This window comes from Erpetoichthys calabaricus, chromosome 5, assembly GCF_900747795.2.
Source record: "Erpetoichthys calabaricus chromosome 5, fErpCal1.3, whole genome shotgun sequence".
In the NCBI taxonomy this organism is placed as follows: Eukaryota; Metazoa; Chordata; class Cladistia; order Polypteriformes; family Polypteridae; genus Erpetoichthys; species Erpetoichthys calabaricus.
Genome location: NC_041398.2, coordinates 145,504,167 through 145,523,770, shown reverse-complemented (window position 1 = coordinate 145,523,770; position 19,604 = coordinate 145,504,167). Strand labels below are relative to the sequence as shown.

The following is a 19,604-nucleotide window of genomic DNA, read 5'->3' as shown; positions in this document are numbered from 1 at the left end:
CTTGTTTTTAACCTCTTGTTTTAACGTTTTACTTTGTTTTCTACTCTGTCTTTTATTTCTGACCTCGCTTTATCCTGCTTTTGTTTCAGTGACACCTGGTCCGTGGTGATTATTTTCCCTTTTTTGAGTAATAATTTCCGTTTGTTTGTGCTATTGCGATCTTTACTTTCTTTTTTTTATACTTTCTAATTTTCCTACTTTCATATTCTTTAACTTTCTCCACATGTGTATTACGCCAACATTTTTGGTTTTTTTTGAGCTTTTCGAATTTCATTTCTTTCATAATCTGTAACCTGCTCTGCATGTGTATAGCGCCAACGTCCGGATCTGACGTGCTTTTTTTTTTTTTTTTTTTTCAGTTCCACTTGTTCCGGGCTGATAATTACTTTCCTTATTTTCTGAATTTGCCCTTAGGTTATTTTTTTCCTTTTTTGTCTCTCCAATGGTTTTGAGTCTCTTTTCTCCGCGCTGCTTTCTTGTTCGCTTAGTCGTCTACGTTTCATCTATAACGTATTGTTCTTGTACGCTTTGTACACGTTGAGAGCCCTGGATCTGTGTGTGCTCAAAGCCAAAACACTACTGAGTGTGTTGCTGCCCGTGCTCTTATTTGCTTGTAAGTAGGGCGTGTCTTGCAAGAATCTCATGTTCTATGTCATCGAGAGACGGTCCTGGGTCAATCTCTTGGCACAAAGTCTCATGTTTGGCCACAGAGTGTCTCACGGGGACCTTAATCTCTTTAGTCTCGAGGGTCGTTTAAGTGTCTTCCATGATCTTAATGTGAAGATCACATCTCAACGCCCTACTTTTTCTCTGCAGGATTTTTTTTTAATAATAGAGAGATATGTGGACACCCAGCCACAGGGGATGCACAAACCAGTGTGTTTCTTCGTGCCGGTCCCAAGCCCGGATAAATGGGGAGGGTTACGTCAGGAAGGGCATCCGGTGGATGGATCCAAATTATTGGGAGTACGGTACTCTGTTTAGTCTGCGTATTGTTCCTCCTCCCAATTTATTATTTTTGCATGAAAGTCAGTATGCTTAGTACAAGTACTACCACACTGTCACTTTCCTTGTCTGATTATTAAAAAAAAAAAAAAAGAATGATAACAACAGTTTGGCACACTGAGAAAATTTCTGAAAATGTTTATAGCCTATCAACAGTTTTTTGTTGATAGTGTGTCCACCCAATTGGTGATGAACGATATCATTGACCATCCGTTCAGCTCTAAAGCACATACCGAACAGACTGGCATTTCCCATTTTGCATTGCTGTGGCACACAACTCCTTTGCTTTGGAATGTAGATTCTATACTTCTCATCTGATTAGACTGATCCGATACAGGCAAAGTGACCTGCAGAGATGTCTCTGTGATGCATCGTTTAAACACTTCTCCAGAGAACAAGGAGCTATAATTCAACAATTTGCAACTATGATAGACAAAACTTTGCACCAATCGTCAACCAATAAGTTGGCCTATGGTGGCATGCAAAGGTTTTGTTTTTATGAGTAGCAAAGCAAGTAAGAGATGACCTGATTTCCAAAAGGCATAAAGTTAAAGATGACACATTTCTGTAATATTTTATACAAGATTATTTCCATAATTTACAAAGCAAAAGTTTAAGAACCATGCATGGTCAGTGCATAGTAACACCCTCTTTGGTAAGTATTATAGTTTGTAAACACATTTTCTAAAGACTTAGGAGTCTTTCAGTTCTTATTTCGGTGGATTTTCTTCCATATGTCCTGGCCAAAGGCTTCTAGTTCTGTGAGATTCTTGGGCCATTTTGCATGCGATGCTTTTTTGAGGTCTATCCATAGATTCTTGGTGATGTTTAGGGCAGGGGACTGCGAGGGCTATTCTAAAACCTTTATCTTGCACCTCTTGAGGCAGTCCATTGTGGATTTTGAGGTGTTTTTTGGATTATTATCCTGTTGTAAAAACCACCCACTGTTCATTTTCATTTTTTTACAGACAGTGTGATGTTTGCTTCTTAAACTGGCTAGTATTTTATTTAATCCATCCTTCCTTCTACCTGTGAAATGTTGCCCATTCCACTGGATGCAGCACTATCCGAAAGCATGATTGATCCACCCCTATCCTTAATAGTTGGAGAAGTGTTATTTCTTTTTTGACCTTCTCTCATATCTCAATCACACAAATTAAATAGAGCAATATAGCCAAGAGTGGTGACCTTTGCTTCAAAACAAAGCAAGCAAGAATACCTTTACAGGGATTAAGGGCCTACCGCTGCCCCTGGGCATTTCAGCGGAGAAGACTAAACTCCACAATACCTTTGGCAAAGGCTTGAAGCACATTGCTACAGCACAAACTAAGCAAGCAGTAAAGTACAAATTATTGACTTTATTTATACAGTATATAAGAGAATTCTAAAATAATTATTTAAACCAAATTGAATTTGGCCTACTTAACAGTCTTATTACCACTGGTATAAAAGTATTTCTACTTCTGTTTGTTTTAAATTGTAGCAGCAGATATCACCACCCAGAAGATACAATTGAAAACAGTTATTTAAGCCATTTGTCTGGTACTTTTTCAATGTCATCCACTTTTCTTTTTTGCTCCATTTGTTATACAGTTCTTTTATCCCTAATTGTGGTTATCCATATTACTAACCGAGAATGCTAAACCGGATGATGGACGCAGGCACATCCGGCAATGGGCCGTAGCTGCAAAAAGACGTACTGCGCAGGCGCAAAAAGAGTCCGCGAGGGTCGGCTGAGGAACCGAGAAAGGCGGATAGAAGAGGGCGAGAGAGGCGGATGAGGGGCCGCGAGAGGCGGACAAGACCACAGAAAAAAGGAGTGAGCACAGGAAAAATTGAGAAATGAGGCGCAAAGAGCACCGAAAAAAGGAAACGGCACATAAAAAAGTATTCAAACGCAAGCAAAGCACGAAACACATTGCACACGAAACTAGACCCAAAAAAAAAAAAAAAAAAAAAAAAAGAGGCTCGCGCACAACAGCAAGGCACCGGACGGGACACACACCAAGAGGGGGATTCAACAAGCCCATGGAACACAAAAAAAAGAACACAAAACCACCCCACAGACCCTACAAGCAAGGGACGGGACACACACAAACAGGGGGATTCAACAAGACACAGGAACACAAAAAGAAAGAAGACGCCCGCGCGACAACAATCCTCAACCCCCCCCCCCCCCCACACACACACACATCCATAAGAAGTGACACCCAAAGCCACATATTCTAAAGTGAACATCAACACCTTCACACTAGACAGCATAGGTGTCAGCATTGGTGGATCTCCTTACAATAAAGCACTATTAACCGTTCAACTGCAGAAAAAGAAACATATTAACAGTGACTGCGATCCTTCTTATTACTTATCCATATTTCGCATGCTGAGAAAGAAACAAGTCATGAATACACGGTCACGGGTACAAAACGAAAAGGAAAGGATAACAGGAACAAACACACGAAAACGAAAGAAACAACAAAATAGACGGCTATGCAGCATAGGTGGATCTCATTACAATAAGGCACTATTAACCGTTCAACCGCAGAAAAGGCTCCATATTAACAGTGAGTGCAATTCTCCTTATTACTTATCCATATTTCTAAAAGAAAAAATGTCTCGACTCCAAAAACGCAAAGCTCAACTAAAGCTTCTAACTAACGATGTACCTAAAAGTAAAAACTTTATGAACTGCATTAGATCCTACAATGGTTCATTTGCTTTTGCATATACCGGAGTAAATATCAGGCCACCAAAAGGCAATGGCCCATACTACTTTCGCATATGTGCACAAATACTGCATCGCATTGGAACAGTGCACCCTGAAACAAATCAACAACGCAAATATGCACAAATCTACATCCTAGATCCACATGACGCAAACTATCAATCAAAGTGCTACATCGCAACAGGCACGGATTCAAAACGAAACACCTCCCGTCTCAGACATACGTTAATGGCAGCGAAGGCTACAACGGGCTTCTCACACAGCACAGGCAAATCGATTACAGCTCCAAAACAACACGTCCCAAATACTACACATGCAACAACGCGCCTCTCAAACGGCACAAGAAAAACATACACCAGTAAAATTCATTCGGATTAATGAATGTCATTTGCAATCATTGTCATTCAGTTCACTTCCCTGAAGAAACAACTGGAAATACAAGTTATACATTTACACGTTGTTGTCAAAAGGGTCAAATTAGACTGCCTTCTTTACATTCATATACTGAATATCTACAGAGGCTTATAACTGACGATGTACCTGAAAGTGAAATCTTTATCAACTACATTAGATCCTACAAATCGGTATCCACTATGAACATTAACGGTGGCACTGCACGTGACATCCGTCTTGAAAAAATGTTGTTTATTGATGAATGTTCAATGGCATGAAGTCACTTACTCAACACCATTCATAAACTTCTACAAACGTTTATGAATAATAATATTGGATTTGAAGGAAAGGTACTTTTATGAGGAGGAGATTTTAGACAGTGATTAGCTATTCTTCCAGATGCCATGCACTCAGCTATTGTTCAGTGCACCTTAAAATACGCAGACAATTGGCATTGCTTTCAAAAGATACAGTTAGTAAAAAAGATACGATGTCCAGAACCAGATCATAACAATTGCTTATTACAACTGAGAGATGGTACACTCACCAATACAGCTGGACTTCAGGCACATATTATTACAATTCCTCAAGCCTTTATCTGCGACAACTTAGTTACAGAGACATTTCGAACAGCAATCTCATTAGACCAAATTCCCTCTTTTAACACAACGCACTATATTATGTCCAAAAAATATTAATATGGAAAACATTAATACCCAAGTCATTCCATTACTTCCTGGAGAGACACAACTCTTTCTAAGCTCTGACAACCTTGACTCTGATCACAACAATAACCATCTTAAATGACCTTACAAGTTCTGAGCTGGAATTACCTTTTACACTTAAACGGCGTGTACAAAGAAATTTTCAAATAAACCTTTACACTGTGCCACACACTTTATTGTTTGCTTTCTATTTGCATCATCTACACCGTCACACTATTCTATATCTCATTCATACATCACGCTCTTTGTCATTCCCAACACCAGGGGTTGGCGAGCGAAGCGAGCAGGGGGCGGAGCCCCCTAGTTCATAGAGAAAACCCAAACTGGATTATTTTTCCAAGTATATTTTTATTAGTTGCATACAGTCCCCTGAACCAGACCAGTAATGAAAAAGTTAGTAGGCCTCAATATGACTTGTGTAATAGATCCATACGATGCTAGTTGAAATATTAATTTTCTTTATCCTTTGCAATAAATGGCTGTGCTGTTGGCATTATTTGTAAATATATTGTATGTTTTCATTACAGTCCATGCTATTATCTAATATAGTTCATAGGTACTTAAAGCTACTAACTCGCTCACTTGAGAACCAGTGGTTGTACTTTTTTCCCAAAATTAATGAGCAGTTCTTTTGCCTTCCTCATATTTAATTGGAGGATCTTCTCCTGGAACTACCTTTGCATTCTCTTGGCCTCATTCTTAAAAATATTTTGCATTGTTAGAGAAGTCAATCAATGCAGTGTCATCTGCAGTGTCTTTAGAACTACTCTTGCTTCCCCTTAAGTGAAAGGAACTAGGCCACAGCAAACCCTTAACTAAGTCATAATGAATTGTTGGACTTGTGTCATTACACTGACAGTAGAATTTATTTGGTTCATTAACAAATATAGTTGCATATATTGTATTTAACTCTGTTTACTTTTGATTCATAATATGCAAATATTAAAAGGAGTTCTTCAAACACATATGCCTGCATTGGAATTGTTAAGGAATTTCTAGCAATATTGTAGTGTGCATTATTATAATTAGCTGTTGCTAACATCATCTTGTGCATACATGAAGATGACATGACATGTCTTAATGACACTCTCATGGGTAGTAGTGGAAAGTGTGGCAAGGGCACATCCTTTCAGCAGGATACTGTATATTGATTACATTTCTTGTCAATGAGGAAATCCCTGTGGTTGACCTTCACACATCACTTCACTGTATGATGCTAGTACTGTTAGACAATGGATAAAGCAATTTAAAGTATCAGAACTTTTGTGCCTTCTGGTTCACACACTTGCTCATAGAACAGCACAAAATTGTCAGGAAAAGCTTCCTTTGAATTTGCTAGAAAGCTATGCAGTTGAAGGTGGTGATTTTTTTCAGTTTTTTGTCATTATGTCTTTTTCAAAAAATAAGGGCAGTGAATGGTATGACATCACAATACATTGGTCATGAAAAACAACTGGTAATGGTAATTTTAGTATCCAAGGTTATAGAATTTTTTTTTGAGTCTGTTCAAATCAAATCAAGCCCATTATTGTTGTTGTTAAGATGCTAAGGAATTTTAAGACTTCTGTAATCGTAGCAAACATTGATTACAGTAAGAAGTTTTTATACAGTAGTAGTATCCAAATGAATTTAGGTTTATGTTTAGTGATTTCATATTCCTATATATATTGAAATGTTAAATTGATAATTTAGCTTTTGTAGAAATCTTGTATATTTAAAATTTATAAAAGCTGTGAAGATTTTGTCAGACTAAGTAATTCAATAAATTTTAACCCTTCTTTTAAATCAATTTTTATTTTTCATGTTTTTAGAGGTCATCTTATGAATGGTATATCCCTAAAGGTATTCTGAAGACAGGCTGGATGAACAAACATTTAAACCTTGTGCCTGCTCTAGTTGTGGTGTTTTATGAGTTGGACTGGGATGAAACTCAGTGGAAAGAAAAACAGTCAGAATGTGCAACCAAAGTAGAAATTGTCAGGTAATTCCTTGTGCTTATGTATTGCATTTTAAATTTGTTTTTAGTAGTTATGCATCAGTCTAGGCTAGTGATGCTTTGATGTTTTGGTTTTGATAGAGATTGAACAATTTTTACCTCACGACTCCATCGGTAAATTAGCCAATATCAAAAAATGATTTTCCTTGAAAATGCTTTTCCAAGCTTTACGGTTGTTTAGATGTGGTGCTTCTTTATGCAAGATATTACGGTAGCTAAGGAATCACAAGTGTCATTTTGTTGCTACGCTTGCTGTAAACAGAGAGCCAACCTTCAGACTTTCGGAGAGCGATAAAGCGGCAATATCGGAAAATAGATCACATCGGTAGTGGTTTAGCACTACCATAGAGAATGAATAGGAAACGGTTTAGGAAGTTTTAGCTAAAGTATCCGAGGCTGCTGCACGGGAAAGCAGTAAATGCAGAGACGACGCAGGATTCAAAATTATTACCTCGTGATTGCTAAGCGGTAGGCTTATCATCCCTGCAGCATTACCACTGTGACAACTGATTGAAAATGAAACGTGCAAACAGACACACGTACACAAGTGTCCTTTACTTTGTACTGTCTGATAGCTGGGCTTCAGCAACAATTGAACAATTTCTTTTTCTTAGGTTTTATTCTTGAATAAAAGCATACTTGTTTTGTTACACCTTTTCTGAAAGTGTTTCTTGGATAGTTGGACTTCATTCTTCACACATCCTACACTTCACGTCAAAATTATGTTGTTATTACTATAACATATGAAAACATTTTCTGTTTTAGCCTTGTGTTCACTATTGCTTGCCTCCCATAACCTCTGATATTCTATATTTACACAGATTGTTTTAGACACGGAACACAAATGAAATATATGCATTTCAAATCATGATATTTAATCACCTATATAATTTCTTACAAATGCACCACCAGAATAACACTTCAGGGCAGACTTCAGCTGTGAGAATTGCAGCAGGGTGATGCCTTCATCTGACTGAATGGGGGGTGGGGGGTGAAGCAGTCTGTATTTTGCTAAACCACACATTTGTAAAACAAAAGTGGGCCATTAATGCAGTGATATGGAGCTACAAGCTTCTTGGCGTATGTAAGGAAAATTTAAGGAAAAAAATCGTAAGCTTCAGGGATTCTAGTGTTAAATAAGACACTGGGTTCTTTGAATGAGAGGATAATAAATCGGAGAAGTAATCATGTTTATATTTCTTAACTGCCTCCTGGAAATTAAACAGAGAAATCCTAATAATGTGTAAAAATAAAGTTAGCCTGTCTTTTTTCCACTGCTGTTCAGCAGTCCTACAGGCGTGCCACAGTTGCCATGTGGGGTCATTAAGCCATGGAGCAAGTCTCCCCTTTTTGCAGCATATTTTGAGAAATTAATTTAAAGCTAGGACGGAATTGTCAGTACTATTGCACTGGCCTTTTAGATCCAAACTGGAAAACATGGGTTTTAAAATCAGATGTATTAGAATTTAAAAAGCAAGGATATTGTGGAACGCAGCTTGTAGCAACATCATCAGTAATAGTCACATCCATCATTAAATAAAAAATGATCAGTAATGGGAACATCACATATATCAATATTATTAACTATAACTATAATACCAAGTGTAAGAACGAGATCAAGGGTGTGACCAAGAGAATGAGTTGGAGAATTAATATGCTGGATAAAATGAAATGAGTCCAATAATGATAAAAAATCATTAACCAAAGGTTTAGATTTACAACAAATGTGTATTTTTAAATCACCAACAATAAGAACTTTATCGTAGGAGAGTGTAATATCAGCCAAGAGATCAGAAAAGATCATATCATTATAGGAGGCCTATAAACCACAGCATACAGCAAAGAAAAAGAGTTACACACATCAAAAAGATACAGTTCGAAGCTACTAAACGGACCACTTGTAAGGCTCTGACACAAAGACAAACTTTAAAAAAAAAGAAACAAAAAAAAAAGTGCCAAGGCCCCTCCCGACAATGATGAGACACCTGAGGAGAGTTCAAAAATGAATAACCTAGTGGAGTGAAATCAGTAAAACAAAAACGATCATTATTAACAATCCAGGCCTCAGTGATGGGGGAAAAAAAATCCAGTTTGTTTCAGGTAATAAATTCTTGCAGATAATAGTTTTATTAGACACTACCCTCATGTTAAGGAGAGCAAGTCTGATAAACGTATAAAAGCTTGCTGTGGGGTGAACTTGGGTGAGCCCCCTAGAGCAGACAGAAAATTAAACACTGCCTTGAGATGGGGAAATTAAATCTGGTTTCCAGTGTTTGAGGGCCAGGGCGTTCATCCTGTAGAGGAGAAGATGGGTCATAGATGACTCTGAAGCATTGCGAATCTAAGCCTGGCAAGAAAAAGTTGAGCCGGTGTTGTTTAACAGCATGCTGACTCACCTTCTAGGTCGCCATCGGGATGGTCTGCGTCTCTGGGAGGCACTTGGCTTGCTCATATAAGTGAACACCGGTATCCAGATAAAGATGTCGGAAGAAGAATAAAACAAGGGTGGAGGTTCAAATAAAGTCCCTTCAGAAGATGAAAATTGACATAACATGCCAGAAAATACAGTATATTAAGTAAGGAAGCACGATCAAGGAGAGTAACCGCAGAGATATACTCAGTCAGTCAGTCATTTTCGAACCTGCTGTATCCTAACACAGGGTCACGGGGGTCTGCTGGAGCCACTCCCAGCCAACACAGGGCGCAAGGCAGGAACAAATCCTGGGCAGGGCGCCAGCCCACTGCAGGGCACACACACACCCCAAGCACACACTAGGGACAATTTAGGATCGCCAATGCACCTAACCTGCATGTCTTCGGACTCTGGGAGAACATACAAACTCCATGCAGGGAGGACCCGGGTAGTGAACCCAGGTGTCCTTACTGCGAGGCAGCAGTGCTGCCACTGCGCCACCGTGGCAGAGATATACTAACACATAAAAATTACATTGAAACATAAATTAACGAGACGAGGAGACAGACTTCCACACCATTCAGCGCCATCTTTTGTAGATATATTGGTGTACATATTGGTATAGCTGTGCTATTTCATGGAAGAAATTGAACATTTTTCTGTTTAGTGTGAGATATGGGGTTTATAGGAAAGAATACACCCTAATAATAGTTGGTATGATTTCAACTTCCAGTGGCTAAAGATAATATGAGAAGGGAAATAGGGGAAAGCAAAAGCAGTTTCAATGTATAACAAGCCTAGTAAAGAATAAATAAAGAGACAGCTATGTCTGAATTGGAGATAAAATAAAAGCCAGGCTGGTAATAGAATTTCAGGTCAGAAAGTTATACTCCAGCATTAAGCTTATTGTGAAACATTCCATAATAATTTGGAAATAAGTGAAATAACTTGTAGCTGGGCTGAAAATAATCTTATAGCTTTAGATGAATGTCCGCATCTTTCACCTGAATAACAGGGTTGTAGTAACAGTAGATCTGGAACATTAGTAAAATTAGATCTGATGTAATCTTTGAATTGTGTATTTTAAAGGACAAGTTTGCAGGGCCGGAACACAAAAGTTGCTGTTGTTTTAATTCAGAAGAAAACTCCTTTACCACCAGGTAAGACCCTTTCAAAATATTTTTTTATGCATTTTTGTGTCCTTTTTGTTTTCTAAGAAATATAGGATGTATTGTAGTACCATTACAAATATGTCCTTGAATTTGCAAAATGGTAATTTCACATTATATTGTAATCATGAGAATAAAGCTCAACCCTCACTTGTATGTATTGTGACAGATAGGTGGTGCTCTCGCTCCCTTGAACCCTCTGACACCACGCCCGACACCAGGTAAAAGTCCAATAATTGACTTCATTAGGACAAACACGTGCACAAAGCACCCTCCTCTCCACAATACTCATACAATAATATTACTAACAATACTCAATAAATCCTCCACTCTCCCAGACGCATTGCCACCCTTCCACCCAGCTCAGCTCAATGCTCTGGTGTTTTTCCCAGTCTTTTATAGTCCCTAACCCGGAAGTGTTTCCCATCCTTCAGTCCATGTGACTTCTTATCACTTCCGGGTCAGATAAAAAGTCCTCTTCTTCATCCCGGAAGCACGCCATTCCTCTTGTCCATGTGACTGACGTACTTCCAGGGCATAGGGTAAATAGTCGCTGCTCCTCCCTGCAGCGCCTTCTAGCGGCCCCCGTGGTATCCAGCAGGGCTGTAAAGGAAAACTCCAATGTCCATAATTCCCTGCTGGCATTCGGGGCACCTCCATGCTTCAGGGAGGGCTCCACCTGGCGGCCTGGGGGTATTGGCCGGGATGAACGGCCGGCCATATATCACAGTATGTATGCAGTATGTTAATATTGTGTGGACGTTTACGTGGCGCTATGTATTATAATATAGATACATTTGCACTGAAACAAATCTAATTAAAAAGCAATCTGAGAGACCAATAAAGTCCTGTGCAGTTCCTGAAAAGCACTAAGATATGTGAAAGCAATGTTAAGTATCAAAAACATTTTTTTAGATTAATCAGGATTAAAATGCATGAGTATTTTATACTAAAGTTAAGAAAGTTACCTACATTGTGAATAAACATACTGTATGACTTAAGGTACCAGTGTATTTTTACAAGTCCAAGAAATTACAATAAAATTGTGACTTTAAAACTATAATACTGCATCTAACTTTGATGCTTGCAACTGAACTTTTTACTTTGTCCGTTTTGTAAACACTGCTAACTTAAATTCAGACTTTTTTTTAGCATTTCATATAATTGTGAAAAGTTATTGCATCAAATTCAAGCTGTCTTTTCAAAAATTTCATTATACTTTATTTTTTTAGGGATGTTTGGATTCTCACAGTCTTAGGCAAGCAACTGTATTCATTATGTTAATCAATGAATTTCAGAATTGCTTCTTCTTTTATTAATAGGTGAAGATGTTGTTGCATCAGAAAGAGCAGCTGCTCTTTGCAATGCCTGTGATCTTTCTGGAAAATCTCTTTTTGTTCTTCCACATACTGATCATCTTGTTGGTTACATTATTCGGTAAGCATGTATTTGTTTAAATCTTTATTTAATGCCTTCTACCTGATACAATTTCTCTGCATGTGGTTTCCATTTCAATACTTCACATGTGGTAATAAGCCATATTCCCTATACATGTTATCAAACTGCTGTTTACATTTTTGTTTGGTAAATGCATGGAACTGAGAAAATCAGTATGGGAGTTAAGTCTGCTTTTTTTTTTAACCTGACAAAGTCACGGCTACATGTTGTTAATTTATTTTTTTAATTCTTTTTTTAATTCTTGATACTGACATAGGAATGATATGTATCTTAAAATAAAACTCATGATGTAGTTACTTTTTAAAAATAAAGACAGTGTTGACGGTGATGTTGGAATAGCTTTTTTTTGCTAAGGTTATTACAGTTTAAAACACATAAGCAGTAAAACTTAGGGAAAAAAAACTAAGAAAATACTTATTTATAATTTTGTAATTTTGTATAGTGTGACAGCTATAGGTTCTATTAAATGTTGCATTTGGATTCAAACAAGCAAGTCAACAAAGGTCACCTGAAGTTCTGGCTCCTCTAGCAGAGACTATTTTATGGATATTTGAGTAAATTGAAAGTTTCCATTAAATGTGTGTTTCCACAAGTGCACTAATTTCACATGCTGTTTCAAGCTGATGAAGAATTTGCTAAAGTCTCGGATATAGCAGACCATCTACAGCTGCATCATAATTCCACGTTAAAATAACCACTTATTTTGCAAATGGTGAAAAATTCTAAAATTTAACCCATTGTTGTTGGATTACTATTTCAGATTCGCAAAGATCATCCAACGATCTGTAGTAACATTTTGTCCTTGAAAATTATACAACAGCATGTATCCTGATAGCAATGTTGCAACAAAAATGTCGCCTGTCATTGTCCATAGTTTGGATAGGGTTGTCCATGCTGACATGGAAGTGAACTTAAAAAAAGATGTACATAGTCATCTTGGACTGGTAAGAAACAGCGTTTAAAACAATGAGAAAGACAAAGAAAGTGGCAGATCATAACAAGTGAACACTAGCAGAATAGAAAAGAGCAATACTGAAGTAAAGTTATTGTGTTTTGGCGCTGCTCAAGTTTAGAGCTGGAGGTGATTGGTTCAACCTAATGTTTAATTCGTGTTATGCGTTGCAGAATAGCTGTTTATTATTCAAAGTAATGTTAATTTTATGAATATTCATGTACAGTACATCTGGAAAGTATTCACAGCGCATCACTTTTTCCACATCTTGTTATGTTATAGCCTTATTCCAAAATGGATTAAATTCATTCAACACCCCATAATGACAACGTGAAAAAAGCACATATACATAAGTATTCACAACCTTTGCCATGAAGCTCAAAATTGAGCTCAGGTGCATCCTGTTTCCCCGATCATCCTTGAGATGTTTCTGTAGCTTAATTGGAGTCCACCTGTTTCTAAATTCAGTTGATTGGACATGATTTGGAAAGGCACACACCTGTCTATATAAGGTCCCACAGTTTACAGTTCATGTCAGAGCACAAACCAAGCATGAAGTCAAAGGAATTGTCTGTAGACCTCCGAGACAGGATTGTCTCAAGGCACAAATCTGGGGAAGGTTACAGAAAAATTTCTGCTGCTTTGAAGGTCCCAATGAGCACAGTGGCCTCCATCATCTGTAAGTGGAAGAAGTTCGAAACCACCAGGACTCTTCCTAGAGCTGGCCGGCCATCTAAACTGAGCGATCAGGGGAGAAGGGCCTTAGTCAGGGAGGTAACCAAGAATCCGATGGTCACTCTGTCAGAGCTCCAGAGGTCCTCCGTGGAGAGAGGAGAACCTTCCAGAAGGACAACCATCTTTGCAGCAATCCACCAATCAGGCCTGTATGGTAGAGTGGCCAGACGGAAGCCACTCCTTAGTAAAAGGCACATGGCAGCCCACCTGGAGTTTGCCAAAAAGCACCTGAAGGACACTCAGACCATGAGAAAGAAAATTCTCTGGTCTGATGAGACAAAGATTGAACTCTTTGATTTGAATGCCATGCGTCACGTTTGAAGGAAACTAGGCACTGCTCATCACCAGGCCAATACCATCCCTACAGTGAAGCATGGTGGTGGCAGCATCATGCTGTGGGGATGTTTTCCAGCGGCAGGAACTGGGAGACTAGTCAGGATAAAGCGAAAGATGACTGCAGCAATGTACAGAGACATCCTTGATAAAAACTTGCTCCAGAGCGCTCTTGACCTCAGACTGGGGTGACGATTCATCTTTCAGCAGGACAACAACCCTAAGCACACAGCCAAGATATCAAAGGAATGGTTTCAGGACAACTCTTTGAATGTCCTTTAGTGGCCCAGCCAGAGCCCAGACGTGAATCCGATTGAACATCTCTGGAGAGATCTTAAAATGGCTGTGCACCGACGCTTCCCATCCAACCTGATGGAGCTTGAGAGGTGCTACAAAGAGGAATGGGCGAAACTGGCCAAGGGTGGGTGTGCCAAGCTTGTGGCATCATATTCAAAAAGACTTGAGGCTGTAATTGCTGCCAAAGGTGCATCAACAAAGTATTGAGCAAAGGCTGTGAATACTTATGTACATGTGATTTCTCAGTTTTTTTATTTTTAATAAATTTGCAAAAACCTCAAACTTTTTTCACGTTTCATTATGGGGTGTTGTGTGTAGAATTTTGAGGGAAAAAATGAATTTAATCCATTTTGGAATAAGGCTGTAACATAACAAAATGTGGAAAAAGTGATGCGCTGTGAATGCTTTCTGGATGCACTGTATATAGTTGTAAGGAAGCAATAAATGGAAATATAGGAAGTCAGTGATTAGACAACAAGCTTCACAAATACTCAGTTTTTGTTAGTCCCTTTGAAGCAAAGCCTATAAGTATTATTGTAAATTAACTTGATAAATATATAGTGACGTTTATTGCAAATTGGTAATTATTTGTAATTTGATTCTTTTCAGTTTCTCTCTAGCATCATAAAATCGAAGTCAAATTGTAGCAAGGCACAATCTCCTGACTCTATGAATCTTTTGTGAAGTAGAGTTTAGCTGCTGTTTAGTTTCTGATTCAAACACCAATGATGAGAACAGTACAGTGAAAAGACTTTCGGCAGTTGGGATTCAGTTTCGGTAAGATTGTGTCATGGATGACATTGATAAACTCTCTCATGCCGGCTCAGCCAAGGGCATCTGTGAAAGGAGAGAGGCACGTGCAATCAGATAAGTTTGCATCTAGGTGTACAAACAGCCGTGCTGACAGCGAGGCGGAGCTACACGCTGATTCACTCAGGGAAGCAGGTTTGCACTCAGGTGCACACCCTGAAGATGATCTTATCCCTTGGGGAACACTGTTTGCCCTCAAAATGCCTGTGCCTAGACAGGAAAAGCAGTCAAGGCTAACAGAAGATCTCGATGCCTGCTTTGACTTGTATCTCACATTTGGCAATTATACTTCAAATCTAAATAGACTGAAACAAAAGGATCACTGCATAGATGCTCAACCATGCCCGGATTTTTTCAATCTGCTGTCTCGGCACAATGCACAGCCATACAATCCAAGCACAGTAAATCAAACAAAGATACTTCCAATGACAGACTTTGCTAGCTAGCATGCTGTGAGTTGGTAAATTCAGGACTTAGCCAGTTTGATTATCGGCCTGAGACTTCAGGGTTTGGAAGTCTTCATTCTTTAACACTACTGGAGGCTTGTGGCTCTCAGCCGCAGAAGAGCTGGACCTGCTAACAAAGTGGTTGGGAAAGGAATCGTCCAAGAATGTAAAGAGAATCCGTCAAGTGCACATCAATAACCCAGGAGTAGCCCTCTGGAAAGCCTGGGACAGGTTGAATGCTGCACCAGAAGTAACTGAAGATGACTCTAGAAGATTGGTGGTTCAACTCAACCAGGAGACTTTACAGACAAGAACCTACACAGACGTCAGTGACGAAGTGTGCAAACTCTTGCCAACAAGTTCAGGAGTATCTTTCTACACTCCAGCAGTATCACAAGTAGAATAAATGTCATCGGAATCTTCAAAAAGAAGATGATATGCTTCTGAAAAACTAACAAACTGCACATAATAAATGGCTGATGACAGTAGCCAAAACAGTCTATCCCCGCACAGATGGGAAAGTGCGGAAAGTAGAACTTAAAACTGCAGACTGTGATGTTTCAAAAACTTAACTTCTGATGAATGTCTCAGTAATCTTGATTTTTCTCAACAGACAATTAAGAATGAAATAGGTTATAATCTGTTCATGTTAGATTTTGGTAGTTGCGTCACAGATGCCAGACGGGGAGTGTTCTGCCTTGCAGAACAGCTGTTTGTTATTCAAAGGAATGTTAACATAACTTTATGAATATTCATGTAAATAGTTGTAAGGAAGCAGAAATAGAAATACAGAAAATCAGTGGATAGCAAGCTTTGCGAATAATCAATGTTCGTTAGTCCCATCAAAGCAACACCTTTATTATTTTAAGTTAACTGGATAAGTATATAATAGTTATACTGCTTATTGCAAATCGGTAATTATTTGTAATTTGCTTCTTTTCAGTTTCACTCTAACTTCATAAAATCAAAATAAAATTGGAGCAAGGCTTTATCTCCTGACTGTTTGAATCTTTTGTGAAGTAGAGTTTGGCTGCTGTTTAGTTTCTGGCTCAAATGCCAAAGACGGGAACAGTACAATTAGACTCCAATTCTTCAGGATAATGAAACCTATTTTTTTCAATTATATGGTTTATTAGTGCTTTTATTTTATCACGTCAAATCATTTTTGTATTCTAGATTTCTCTTTTTCAAGAATATTGAAATGATTTGTGAACTGGAGCAACTTGGTAATTGTCAGTACTGGTTGATATTTTTAAACAGTTTTACAATCAGTGACTTTTTTTTTTTTTTTTTTTTTACCTCTAATCTAATTGTAATCTAACAATGACAGTTAATAATGAGCAGAGGAACTCCCAGGACAAATGACACTAAAAGGCTGAAATGATTTATAGTTAGGGTGCTCAATATTAAATAACAGTTTAAATAACCAAAACACCAGGAAGACCAAAATTAAAATTCTGGTAATGACAATGGAAGTCTTAAAAGCCAAATAAAAGGCACAATTACCCCCAAGTAACATTCATAAATGCTTGCTACGTTCCAATAAAAAATTACCCAACCTGATTTTTTTAATTTATGAATTGACACCAAAACACAGAAAAAGGAGAAGACTCGAAAAATACCAAACTTATCCTTTAATTAAGGTAGGTGGTGTATAAATAGAAGAAAAATCTTGATACGTTATATTGTACATTTCCTTTAATAGATTGCAATTTTGGGATCTCAAAGCAGTAGATATTAATTAAAGGCACTGCAGGTCCTTCTGTGGGGCTTTATAGCATTCAGATAGCAGCCTGGCTGTTATAAATAATACCTATATAATATATACTGGAATGATGTGTCTCAGCGATTTAAAAGTCCTGTTACTCTGAGATGATGACTCACCTTATGGATTTGGTCCATAACCACACTTCGGAAACTTACTGTATATCAGTAATTCTCAATTTGCTTTGCTGAATAAACTTTTTAGGTAGGGGTATAAATTAGCCATCATATTATCTACCCATTCATAGACCTTTATCCATGAGATTAACCATCTCCTACTCCATGCAGATGTGTGATTGTATGTCTAACTGTAGTTGAGATTTCATAAAAAAATAACATTTCTTAAAGATGTACCCAATGGAAATGTACAATATATTTAAATATATATATATTTTTTTTTTTTAAATATAAAGGTAAAATTATCGATTACATTGGACTGTGATGGAGGGCAAGTCTAGGGTCCCATGTATAAAACATTGCAAAAAAAAAACAAACTGATTTATAAAACCTTGCATACACACATTTATATGTACTTTACATTAATAAATCACACTCATCCTGTAAATGTGTGTATGTGATCATGGTGTGAACCAAAGGATAGCTGAGACATAAGAATTGTTGAGGTAGCCAACCTGCCGATTTCCCCATTTCAATACTGAACAAATCAAAAAAGGGATTTAGTACGGTCACAGAATGTAAATAGTGCAGTTCAGTTAGTGCCTATGAGAAGGGCTCCGTATCTCTCTCTGTCTCATTTCAGGGTCCAAATGACGACCATGATCTGTAATTGTCCTGTTTAATCTGTCTTATCCTGGCAGGGGCAGCTCTTCCAATACTTGCTGGGGGCGTGGTTATGCCTTATTTCCTGGTGATGGCTCCTCGCTGTAGATGAAACGGTGATATGGTTAGTGGCAGTTCCCCCTCCTGCCTGGCAGCGATTATCTGAGCCTTTTGGGGGATTCTCAAGCATTCATGCATGACAATGCCTTGAACCACGTCTGGTTGCTACCCTGGACCAACTATATATGGAGAAAGCTAACTAACCTTAGCTGCATTTCCTATGTGATTAAGGGTGCCATCATGTCCCACTTTTTTGCGGTAAAAAAACATACGTTCTCCCATCAAGCTTTCTCATATAAATCCAGACTTTTGTGTGGAAAATTGCATACACACATATTTCAAATCTTTTTTTTTTTTTTTTTTTAAATATACATGAGCTTTATTGGCAAACGTCCAGATGCCACATTTATAAATTGTAATGTTGGAGAAGTTGAATCATTATAATAATAATAATAATATTTTATTTATATAGCGCCTTTCCCATGCTCAAATTATAATTTGCAGTCAGTGAGCCACGATGTTATTTTTAGTTTAACATTAATACTGAATGCATATTTGTACATTCTTCGCTTACAGAATGACACTTACATATTTCCTATCCTCTTACCTTCATTTCTAGATAATGGACTGTTTTTCTTTCTTGTGCAGTTAACTTGCCTCAAGCCACAGGAGAAGTTAACTAGTACCAGTGGCATGCATCTGTCTCCCCCAACATTTGACTAACTTCTGTTGTGACTCATTTTTACCATCAGGAGAGGTTCTCAGGCAAATTAAAAGTGAATATATTGAAAATATACCAAATATAAAAGCTGAAATAACCTCTCTGAAGGTAAATTTGAAACAGTAAACTAATTTTATAATTGAAACTACATAGACTGTTTCTAAGGTTTAGCAATTTTCAGTGGCAGGTTTTTTGAAATTTCAAAATGTTGTTCAGTTCACTGTATTCAGTACACCTCAATTAAAATGTAACTTTCTTGACAAATTTCCTTTTTGAGTGTGTTACAATTATTAATAATATCGGTCCACAGGGAGCTGAACATGGGAAAAAAAAAATCTTAGCATTAGGTGGAATCTGAGTGTCAGTCATTTTTTAGTGTGGTTGTGATGTAATAAATATTAAAATATTGCTAATATTAAATGCAATTTAAGGGTCACATTTACTAGATTCTCAAAAAATATTTTGAAATCATAATGAATGTATTGCCAGTATTTGATGCATCAATCAGCCTAGTTGCCAACATGGTGCAATGCATAAAAGATTAAATGCAATTCCTTTTAGTGTATATTCCTATTGAGAAGAAGCCAAAATTGTAGTTTTATATCAAGTTGTAATCATTTTAGCAAGGGACATCTACAGCGATTATGTTTAACAAAACATTTGTTAATGGCACAACACTCAAAAAGATTTTGAATACAAGTTGTCTGTGTATTGTTAGAATTGACTTAAACAATCGGCATAAATTTAAACATACTTCTGCTATCTTTTTTAATTGAAATCATTGACTTTTATACTCTTTTTTTTTTTTTTTATTGATGATCGCTG

The 19,604-nt window shown here is 37.7% G+C and overlaps 1 protein-coding gene across 4 annotated transcripts in view; it reads left to right on the top strand.

Moving 5' to 3' along the window:
* trappc11 (trafficking protein particle complex subunit 11) overlaps window positions 1–19,604 on the top strand; it is a 973,608-nt gene that overhangs the window by 2,792 nt on the left and 951,212 nt on the right. For all 4 annotated transcript variants that reach the window (XM_051928428.1, XM_051928426.1, XM_051928427.1 and 1 more), the window contains exons 3-5: window positions 6,657–6,826; window positions 10,344–10,414; window positions 11,746–11,860. In XM_051928428.1, coding sequence (XP_051784388.1) covers window positions 6,657–6,826; window positions 10,344–10,414; window positions 11,746–11,860 — 356 coding nt within the window. The remainder of the gene's footprint in view (window positions 1–6,656; window positions 6,827–10,343; window positions 10,415–11,745; window positions 11,861–19,604) is intronic.